Source organism: Bison bison, unplaced genomic scaffold (assembly GCF_000754665.1).
Source record: "Bison bison bison isolate TAMUID 2011002044 unplaced genomic scaffold, Bison_UMD1.0 scf7180017864196, whole genome shotgun sequence".
NCBI classification, from domain to species: domain Eukaryota; kingdom Metazoa; phylum Chordata; class Mammalia; order Artiodactyla; family Bovidae; genus Bison; species Bison bison.
In genome coordinates, this window is record NW_011494768.1 from 2,272,149 (window position 1) to 2,284,502 (window position 12,354).

General features: G+C 34.3%; 1 protein-coding gene across 1 annotated transcript in view; it reads right to left on the bottom strand.

The window, feature by feature from the left end:
- Nucleotides 1-11,363, bottom strand: part of MACROD2 (MACRO domain containing 2) — a 2,254,506-nt gene extending 2,243,143 nt beyond the window's left edge. Inside the window, exon 1 of the mRNA XM_010844154.1 lies at nt 10,346-11,363. Within this exon, the coding sequence (XP_010842456.1) occupies nt 10,346-10,448 (103 nt within the window). The 5' untranslated portion in view covers nt 10,449-11,363. The remainder of the gene's footprint in view (nt 1-10,345) is intronic.
- Between the last annotated feature and the right edge of the window lie 991 nt (nt 11,364-12,354).

The following is a 12,354-nucleotide window of genomic DNA, read 5'->3' on the forward strand; positions in this document are numbered from 1 at the left end:
GACAATATACCGCCTTGACATACTCCTTTTCCTATTTGGAACCAGTCTGTTGTTCCATGTCCAGTTCTAACTGTTGCCTCCTGACCTGCATACAGGTTTCTCAAGAAGCAGGTCAGGTGGTCTGGTATTCCCATCTCTTTCAGAATTTTCCACAGTTTCTTGTGATCCACACAAAGGCTTTGGCATAGTCAATAAAGCAGAAATAGATATTTTTCTGAAACTCTCTTGCTTTTTCAATGATTTAACAGATGCTGGCAATTTGATCTGTGGTTCCTCTGCCTTTTCTAAAACCAGCTTGAACATCTGGAGTTCACAGTTCATGCATTGCTGAAGCCTGGCTTGGAGAATTCTGAGCATTACCTTACTAGTGTGTGAGATATGTGCAATTGTGCGGTAGTTTGAGCATTCTTTGGCATTGCCTTTCTTTGGGATCGGAATGAAAACTGATTTTCCAGTCCTGTGGCCACTGCCTACTTTTCCAAATTTGCTGACATATTGAGTGCACTTTCACAGCATCTTTTTAGGATCTGAAATAGCTCAAGTGGAATTCCATCACCTCCACTAACTTTGTTTGTAGTGATGCTTCCTAAGGGCCACTTGACTTCACATTCCAGGATGTCTGGCTCTAGGTGAATGATCACACCACCATGATTAACTAGGTCATGAAGATCTTTTTTGTACAGTTCTTCTGTGTATTCTTGCCACCTCTCCTTAATATCTTCTGCTTCTGTCAGGTCCGTACCATTTCTGTCCTTTATTGAGCCCATCTTTGCATGAAATGTTCCCTTGGAATCTCTAATTTTCTTCAAGAGATCTCTAATCTTTCCCTTTCTATTGTTTTCCTCTATTTCTTTGCATTGATCGCTGCAAAAGGCTTTCTCATCTCTCCCTGCTATTCTTTGGAACTCTTCATTCAAATGCATATATCTTTCCCTTTCTCCTTTGCTTTTCACTTCTCTTCTTTTCACTATTTGTAAGGCCTCCTCAGACAGCCATTTTGCTTTTTTGCATTTCTTTTTTCTGGGGATGGTCTTGATCCCTGTCTCCGATACAGTGTCACAAACCTCTGTCCATAGTTCATCAGGCACTCCGTCTATCAGATCTAGTCCCTTAAATCTATTTGTCACTTCCACTGTATAATCATAAGGGATTTGATACATTAAGCCTCAACTTATACCAAAAAGGAAAACAAACAAACAAAAAAAAATCTGAAAGTTTTTACCCCAACAGAATCACTAGTACAGGAGAAGTATAAAATTTGGGAAATCTCTTAACTCTGTTATTTTCATATGGCAGATATAATCTCAAATCTAAGTTGATGGGAGAATTACCACGATGGGATAGTCTGGATTCTCAACTGAATATATCCTAATTCAATCTCCAGGAAACAAACAAAAATCTGAAATCTATGACTTGCTCTGGAGCTAGACCAAACTAAAATGTAGTATTTCCAAACCTCCAAATGCACAAATATCTTCTGCCCTGGCATTCATATGGCCAGGCATAAGGATGTTTATTGAACTTTATTACCTATATTTTGTTACTTGCTTCATCAATAACTCCCAACTTGTCCTAAACCAAAGGCTTCAATAAAACAGTAAATTATATTCAAATCCTTATTTTGAACACTTATATGAAAATGTAACAAATAAATATTTGAAAAAAGAAGACTCATACAGGAAAGACAATCAAGGTGGGGACGAGGGTCGGAGGGAAGGTTGACTTTGGCTGCCACCAGTCTATAACCTATCTCAAAGTATCTGTCTGCACTGATCAAATAGATTTAAGTAAAACCATACTTACTTGTATAATTCATTTAATGGGTTAAAAAAGAAAACTAACACAATCTGTGGTGAAGTTATGGACCTATAAAATACACAGAAAGATCTTTAAATCCTGTGGTTTCAAAACTGGGTCATATTTACATGTATCAAAAAAAATTTATTTTTGTTTCTGCATTATTTTAAAAAACAAGTTTAAATCCAAGGACAATTTACATAGCACTTGGTGGCACACAATGCAATGTGCAATAAAACTTATGTGTTGTTAAAACTGTGTTGGAAAGTAGTTTAGAAAACCAAGGATAAGATAAAGGCAGAGGAAAAACAAAAACCATGTAGTGAATTATGAATCCCTATATCATTTCATGTTCTTTTTTTCTCCATTTTAGAAGTTAACCTTATTTCACAAATGTCTGACTAAACTGATGCTTACATCTTCACACAAAATACCACTATACAAAAATTGTTTATATTTTCACACATTAGTGTGAACGTCATTTATCCTCAAAATTCTCTTACTCAGCTTAATTCTTCCATGGGAACCTAATTCTTTATCTGTAGCCAAGTTCTTTTTTGACGCAAACCAATAAACTCAGTAAAGGGCTTAAACAGGATATAATAATAAGATAATTTCTAGGTTTTTTTATGTGTCAAAAATCAATAATTACAAAATACAGGCACTCAGAATACCTGAAAATTTTTCCACACTTAAGACTGTTGTTATATAATAGGCCTAAGTTTGTACATTTACACTCATTTAACTTAAGTTGTGTTGACATTTAAGCACACAGAAATTAAAATAATGATGTTTAGTTACTAAGTACTACAAATAACAATATACAATGCTGATGTATGCACGTGACACATGAATTCTCATCCTTGGGTCAACTAACTAGTTAAATATCTATACAGTAGTTCTGTAGAATCTTTACTGTTATTTATCAATAGGCTATCTAACCTTTAAAAGAGTAAGACTGACCTTATATTACAGACAGGAAAAGTATTTATTATCTACATTAAAAACAACTGGATTAATTTCTAAGGCCATCATTCCCACATGAATCTTTATAATTCAGTGGAAAAAAAAAAAAGGTGAGAAGACAAAAAATAATGTATGAAATGAAATACCACCAGGCAAATAGTTTATCATTTATTCAAGTCACAAAACAAATACTTATTAAATATCTACTGTGCATCAAGCATTATGCTAGATGGCAGGGATATAAAGGAGAGTTAAGACAGACAACATGGTCCCTATGTTCACAGTAAGTAGCCTTTATAAGGGGATAAACCTTGATCAGATAATTCTATGATTAAGTACATTAAAAACAAACTATTACCAATGCTGTATGAAAGTATTTAATATAGGAACCTGTTTCAGAGCAAGGGTTCAGGGAAGACGTCAGGGAGAATAGAAAGGTTTCAGTCTGAGAACTGAAAGCTGAGATGTGAAGATAAAAACAAAATGATAAATCATCAGCAGTGGGAAGGAGCACAGTACATTCCAGAAAGAGAAAGGACAGTGTGGCTAGATGCAGAGACCAAGAAAAAGGGTGATATAATAAGAGGCCAAAAGGAGAAAGGCCAGTTCATAGAAGAATTCAGATCATTTTAGGATTTTAGTCTTTAATCTGTATGTGCTGTGTGCTAAGTCACGTCATTCATATCCAACTCTTTGTGACCCTATCCATGGGATTCTCCGGGCAAGAACACTGGAGTGGGTTGCCATTTCCTTCTCCAGGGGATTTTCCCAACCCAGGCATTGAACCCAAGTCTCTTATGTCTCCTGCACTGGCAGGCAAGTTCCTTACCACTAGAGCCACCTGGGAAGCCCAGTCTTTAGTCTACTTTTCACTTCTGGAGCGAAAAATATCTGTTTCTAATATAAGCTCTACTTGGGCAACATCTTCACAGGTAATGGAAACTTCACAAATAAATGTTAAAAGAATAACCCTGAGTGATCTTAGATACCTGAGGCAAAAAGAGATTTCTGTTTTTTAATTAAATTCATTTTAAGATCATGTAAAAAATGGGGGAAAAAAATCACCACCCACTGAAAACAAAAGACTTGTACCTAATAAAGTTGAGGTGTTCTGCTCTGAGCTTTCTTCTGCTTCTATAGATTATTTTACTTTTAAAGTATAGTGCTCAAATTGAAAATATTAAAAGGAATCAATATCAAAAGGCTATAATAGGAAACATACCTTTCCAATTTTTATAACCCTACTAAATTCAATCCTGTTATAAATACCATGTTTCTAACTACTCAGTCATTTTAAATTGTGGTCTGTCTTCCAAACAACATTAAATATTTAATAAAAATAATGTGATTAATATAGTTTTAAAATCTGTAGCAAAGCCCACCTCATCATAGTTACTAAAACTTTTAAATTTGTTTTACCACATGGTCCCTTACCCCGTCCATCTGATTTTCAGCAACATAATTATATTCTTATTTCCTCATTTCTGGTGATTAATAAATATACTGACATTCAGGAAATAGTTATTGCTAATTTACTAAGGATAGCAATACAGGGCTCTGCATTGGAACTGAAACATGACTAAGATACTTTTTCTTTGATAATTTTTGAATATCAACAGTCAACTTGGGACATAGGTAAAATATGACAAAATCCAAAACATTGAAATAAGATCTCAATGTGATAGAGAGACTCAAGAATTTGGACTTAACTTTTATTTCTTTGGTCAGCCATCACCTCTTACAGAAATAACATATTTTTTGGTTTGCCGTCACCTCTTAAAAATTATTCAAAACTAGAAGTGAGTTAAAGAGAGCAAATAAGGCTGAACTTCTAAGTTAATCAAAAGAAACAAACACACATGCCTTCAGTAAACCCATAAATCTCAAAATATTTCTATACACCTCAAAAAATGGAAATTCAGACTTAAAAAGACTTCACAGTTCAGGTATTTTCTAGTTAAATGTTTTCAAATGACCTATAAATCAGATTTGAATATTACATATAAGATATGAAATATCAAGTTTCTAAATGACCCTTTTACCATTTTGTCATACCTGAATAAAATAATTTTATAGTTTCCACCTAACTCATCTTCATTATTTTAGTTTTCATCCCTTACTGTTCCATATAAACATTAAAAGTAATGATTCACAATCCCCCTATAACTATAGCTATTTTCCCTAAGGGCAACCAGTAAGAGACAATTAGCTTAAGCATGGCAAAATCATGTTTCTCTGACTGGTATTCTAGTAGAACTTTAGCAAAGAAAGTAGCACAAGAGAACAGAACACACACCAGTTAAACCTTGGAACTGAACTTCTGTCCCTACAAAGAAGCAATGCCATCCTTCTATTATATCATATCTACCCATCCATTCATATATCTTTGTCTTTCTACTATATCCTAGGACTACAGTTTAGTAATTGTATGTATTGTACAGGTACTAACTTTAAATGACGCATTCCCATTTACCATATGCAGCAACAGAAGGACTAAAGAGAAAGATTCAAAGAGAAAGAACCTTTGGTTACTTTCATAAGATTTCAGAAAACCAATGCAATCTGAAAACAGGCAAATAAAAGGAAACAGCATTTATTTGCCTTTTCTGTATAAACTGTACTGCATGAAAACAAAAAAGTTGATAAGGAAAAATTCTTTATATACTGGATGCTTGGGGCTAGTGCACTGGGACGACCCAGAGGGATGGTATGGGGAGGGAGGAGGGTGGAGGGTTCAGGATGGGGAACACATGTATACCTGTGGCGGATTCATTTCGATATTTGGCAAAACTAATACAATTCTGTAAAGTTTAAAAATAAAATAAAATTTTAAAAAATAAATAAAAAAAATAAAATGTAAATTATAAAAATAAATAAATAAATAAAAACAAGATGAGAATTCTTTCTCAGGAAAGAATTTTAAAATAAAAAAAAAAAAAGAAGTCCAATAAACAAGGAGGAATGATAAAATTGGAATAACACTATTTTGCAACCCCTAATAAAATAATGGATCAGTCATCAATGGCTGCTAAATTCAGTAGGCAAAAAGTTGATAGGGAACATTACAAAGAATGGATTAGGCAGACAATATTTGAACCTAGTGATCAGTCTTAATCACCACAGAGAGCAATAACCAGACATTATGCAAAAAAGAATGTATAATAATCTATAAAGTAATCTTTCCAAAAAATAAAACTCAAGTCTGACCAAGCCTCTGGATTTAACTACCGGCTCGTAAGAAACACAGGGGGACAGAGGAACATGCTAAATGACACAACAAAGATGCACTGAGTAAAATCCAAAATTTCACGTTCTATAAGACAAATACCCTACTTTATTCAATGGATAAATTGCAAGAGGCAAAAGGACAGAAAGAGAAGAAACTACAGATTAAAAGAGACTTAAGAAATATATCAATTAAATGCAGTATGTGAAACTCGTTTAGATCTTGACTCAAGCAAACCAACCATACAAGAAAGCAAAACTATGAGATAATGAGAAAAATGTGAATACTAATTGGACATTTAATTAAAGAATTCTTAATTTTCAGGTGCAGTAGTAGTGTGGTTATATTAAAATAACAAAAATGTGCCCTTACCTTTTAGAGATGCATGCACAGGCATACATACATGTATTTACAGATAAAGTTGGTAAGATATACAGGAATTGCTCCAAAATAGTCTAGGAGAAATGTCCAGGGAACATGGATATACATGACATAAAACTAATCATTATTAACTGCTGAAACTGGATGGTGGGCACATAAAGGTTCATTATACTAGTCTATTTTTATATATCTTTTTAAATGCTTATTTTATTTTTTTAATTTTTTAATATAAATTTACTTATTTTAATTGGAAGCTAATTACTTTACAATATTGTATTGGTTTTGCCATACATCAACATGAATCCACCACGGGTGTACACGTGTTCCCCATCCTGAACCCCCCTCCCACCTCCATCCCCATACCATCCCTCTGGGTCATCCCAGTCCACCAGCCCCAAGCATCCTGTATCATGCACCAAACCTGGACTGGCGATTTGTTTCATATATGATATTATACATGTTTCAATGCCATTCTCCCAAATCATCCCACCCTCTCCCTCTCCCACAGAGTCCAAAAGAGTGTAAAAGAATACATTTGAATCAGTTCTAATGAAGTGGATGAAACTGGAGCCTATTATACAGAGTGAAGTAAATGCTCATTTTAAAGTTTGAAGGAAAAAAAAAAAGCATTGTCCTTTGTAGACTGTTAACCTCTGAGGCATTCTTATGTAACGTATTAACTGAGCCCACTTAGGCATAAGGCACTATTACAGGTGCTAGAGAAACAGTATAATAGGAGAAACAAGTATTTTAAAATTCCCTACAACAGAGCAACTGTTATTATTACATAATTGTATTATTACATAATTATTATTATTACATATTATTATAATTACATATTATTATATAATATGTAATTATATAATTATATAATTATATGTAATTATATATAATTATAATATGTAATTATATAATTACATATTATTAATAATTATCAGTATTATTACATAATTGCTAACCAGAGGAAGAAGTAATCAGAAGCATGTAATTTCAGAGATTTACTAATAGTAGTTGACAAATATAACCATGAATAATAAGCAAATGGGCTTTGGGGTATCAGTATTTTGGGTAATCTCCCATTCTTTCTTCTATGGGTCCCTGCTGCTGTGAAGTCGCTTCAGTCATATCTGACTGTGTGGGACCCCATGGACAGCAGCCCACCAGGCTCCTCTGTTCACAGGATTCTCTAGGCAAGAATACTGGAGTGGGTTGCCATTTCCTTCTTCATCTATGGGTCCCTGGCTTTCTGATATTATCAAACTAGTAAGTCAAAGTAAAAAATATCATCTACTTGCTTCTTTCTTTCTGCAGAAACATTGATTTTATATTGTTTGGCAATTTTTGGTTTCCTTTTGTTAAGACAGCTTAAAATTACAACAAATACATTTGGCCACTCTCCTCATTTTTATTTAAATGTCTATTACAATACAATAATAAGAAGCATTTAATTAAAGGGAAACTGAACAAAATTAAGAAAAAAAATTTTAAACAATAGCTTGAGATCATTCCATGTAATCCTGAACATCAAGGCCAAAATGGTCTTCCATAAAAACGCAGATAATAAACAATAAACTATTTAACTTAAAATTGGAATATTATGCTTATGCTAGCCCAACAAATAGTATTCTTTTCCTACAAATCAGAAACTAAATGACATAGACCCATAAACAAATGTCTTTTAAAACTTAGTTTGAAATCTTATACTTAAAAGGTTAAATTATTATAAATACCAATACCTACTTATATATTAATACATACCTATTTACAAGCAGTGGCTTAAACACTCAAAAATAAAATATAAAAATATTACTATATAATTGTCCTTTATCATTTTTCAAAGATTTATATTTTTAAAGGATCTTTCAAAGTAATAAAATACCAAAACTCTTTTGACTAATATTTCAGTATAATTGAGCACTGGATAGGTAACACTGGAAGAAATCACAATGAAAGATATATATAATGCAGAGAAATTAACAGATATTATTCCATTTCATGAAAAAGAGAAGAGACCAGTCACCAATTTCTGGGTCACAATACAGTAACATTAAATGGAAATACAACATTGTTTAATGGAAATACAATTTTGATAACACCACCTAGTTCCTCATGAAAAACATTCACAATCAAAAAACTTGAAGAAAAAAATGAAATATAGACAGCAGTTGTAAATCACTTATAGAGCTCATATTGGGAGAAATGATTAAATAATAGGCTCTTGTTAGGGAATAACAATGTGAGGTGTTATTCAATGTATCTTTTCTGATTGGGGGAAACATTTTGGCCTGTGGTATCTCTGAAAATACCCAACTCTTGAGTTCTCTAACAACCCAGTTCAACCAAAAGTCTCTCATGATTAATATTCAAATAGAAGCAACCAACATAAAGGCCAAGCCTCTACACAGACGTGAGCAGACTCAAAACTGGGCAGTGTAGCCTGCGTATCACTATTGCTTTTTCAATTATTCTGGCAGCAACAGAAATCTACCTGTTTCAGGATGCAAAATTTGTTTAAATACATCATCATCCTTAGAAAATGACCACCTACAACAGCAATGAAGAAAGAAAATCAGATAAATGAAGCAAAGGTAAAAGACAGATTCACCTGTCACAAAAAGTGGAGCTTAAGTATTCACTATCAGTTTCTCATAAACAAAAGAATTAGTAACTTAGACCAAAACATGAAGAGGCACATGGCCCTAGTTCAGAGAAGGCCCAGAAATCTGTCCTTGTGATCTATACACTTTTCTTTACACAGCACTGTCTTCTCTCAATGATGTCTTAATTCAACCATTATTAAAACAACTGCATTTGCTGAAGACACTGGGCAAGCAGGTCAGATGTGTATATCTCAATCAGCTTGTTCAGTGACCCCAAAAGAACCTGGGGTACAGCCACTACCTCATTTGCCCAAGGTCACACATGTTTCCAGGCAGAGTAAGCTCTAAAGGAGCCCACAGACTTTGCCTTCCTAGAAAAACAAAATTCTCTCTAAAGCCCAAACACTGAGGTAAACATGTTCTCTGCACAGACACCAAAGGCTAATTTGGCTGCTATTTCCCAGATTTTGCCCATAGGAATTCCATGCTGATCTTCTTGATCTGGGTCGATAGAATACTCTATAATTCCCTGTCTGGAGCCACCAGGGAAGCCAATCTAAGATTGTGTTCCAATCTAAAACCACAATCTATGAAATTAGAAGGTTTTAAGTCCCTTTCATAAAATCAGCTTTCATTCTCAATATTTATATATCCTTAAAAAACACCATTTCTTCTTAAATTTCACATTCAGACTATTAACACCAATGAGTATTCATTCACAGATAATATGTTAAACATCCATTAAATCTCTTATGCTTTTGTAGAACTGTTTCCATATACCTTCCTAATACTTAATAGTTCATTTATATTCTAACACATATATTTCCCTGAAACAATCTGGACTCTCATTAGATCATAAAAACTTTAAGACTGAGTTAACTTTGTCATACAAATACTTTACAAGTAAACATAACATATCATACAACATATAAACTCTTCTCTAAAATTACATGAAATGTTATTTGGTTTTTCTCTGTTCTTCCTAATACACTCTTTCAACTGTATCCAATTCTTAAAATAACTTTACAAATGAACCTAATCAAAACAAACCCAACAGGCCATCCCACCAAAGCAGCATATCCCTAATATCATTTGTTCCAAACACTACTGTAGAATAGATTTTTTAAAGTAACTGTAAAAAAGTACCACATAAATGTGGTATATTTCCAAACACGAATTATGTTAATACAATTTAAGTTTAAATAACACAGGGTAGATTGCTAAAAACAATTAAATGACAACCAGTTATTTCATATAGCAAAAATGACATCTCTTTATTAAGTGCCAGTTATTCCATTCTATCACCAATTGTCCTGCAGAGGTCATAAACAAATAGGAATGGTATCTACCTGAAAAAATGTTCTGAGAAACTTACCATCATTTTGGCTCTTGCCCTTCATCTCCTCTTTCCACGATGGGATGGTGTTCAGGGGAACATAGTCCCTTATGTATTCTTTGCGTCTCTCCTCTATGGTCATCTTCAGTAAACGTTCTTGCAAAATAAAAGCAGAATCTCCATTTGTATTTAACTTTTAAGTTCAGGAATTATTTTATAATTTAAATATTAACCATGTTAAATTAACCAAGAGTTGATGTGGGCTTGAAGAATACCAAAATACAAATCTAGTGACTCCATATTTGAATGGAGTCAAATTAACACTCAGCAGGCAAAAAAAAGATCAAAGCCTGATGAGGAAAACATTCTTGTGACAGTTCAGAAAGAAGCTCTTTCAGACATCTACTGACAGTCCACTATGTGCCAAATGATACATTTATACACTGCAGGTACAAAGGTGACCTTAACTCTGGAGGAGTTCATAAGACAAAAGGGGAAATGGGTAAGATAAAAAATAATAGCTACATAAATAAAATAAAATATCCTAAGATAAATACATACAAATGCTAAAAGCACAAGAAAAGCAACCACCAAGATATTCCTTAAGTCTATGATGCCATCAACAATAAAAATGTCCTTTCAATTTAATAATACCTTTGTGGAGGTGATATAAATAATGCTTTATAAGTCTTGATTATAACATTATAACACTTTTTAAACACTTAGAATTAACGACAGCTGATGTCATTTATAAAGAACTCACTGTGTGCCAGGACCTTCACACGTATACTTTAATTAAAATAATCTTTCCAACACTCAGCAAAACTGATGGTATAATTATCCCGATTTTGCAGATGGGGAAATGAAGCACATCAAAGTTCAGCAGTTTGTTCAAATCGAGAGCTTTCCATTAAAATCCACATAGATATCTCCATCAACAACTATAGCCTACACCATTAGCCACTATATAGTACTACCGTTATATAGTACTACCGTCTCAAGGAAAGCTCCCGAAGAGGTGACTGCAGCACGCCAAGCTTCCCTATGCCAGGCTTCCCTGTCCATCACCAACTCCAGGAACTTGCTCAAACTCCATGTGTATTGAATCAGTGATGCCATCCAACCATTTCACCCTCTGTCATCCCCTTCTCCTCCTTCCTTCAATCTTTCCCAGCATCAGCATCTTTTCAAATGAGTTGGTTCTTCACATCAGGTGGCCAAAGTATTGGAGCTTCAGCATCATATCTTCCAATGAATATTCAGGACTGATCTCCTTTAGGATGGACTGGCTTGAGCTCCTTGCAGTCCAACGGACTCTTAAGAGTCTTCTCCAACACTACATTCAAAAGCACCAGTTCTTCAGCACTTAGCTTTCTTTATAGTCCAACTCTCACATCCATACATGACTACTGGAAAAACCATAGCTTTGACTAGATGGAGCTTTGTTGGCAAAGTAATGCCTCTGCTTTTTAGTATGCTGTCTTGGTTGGTCATAGCTTTTATTCAAAGGAGCAAGCGTCTTTTAATTTCATGGCTGCAGTCACCATCTGCAGTGATTCTGGAACCCAAGAAAATAGTCTGTCACTGTTTCCATTGTTTCCCTATCTATTCGTCGCAAAGTGACTGGACTGGATGCCATGATCTTAGTTTCTTCAATGCTGAGTTTTAAGGCAACTTTTTCTCTCCTCTTTCACTTTCATCAGGAGGCTCTTTAGTTCTTCTTTGCTTTCTGCCAGAAGAGTGGTGTAATCTGCACATCTGAGGTTATTGATATTTCTCCCAGAAATCTTGATTCCAGTTTGTGCTTCATCAGGACATCCCGCCATTTCACATGATGTACTCTGCATGTAAGTTAAATAAGCAGGGTAACAATATACACCCTTGACATACTGCTTTCCCAATTTGGAGCCAGTCTGTTGTTCCATATCCAGTTCTAACTGTTGCTTTTTGACCTGCATACAGATTTCTCAGGAGGCAAGTCAGGTGATCTGGTATTCCCATCTCTTTCAGAATTTTCCATAGTTTGTTGTGATCCACACAGTCAAAGG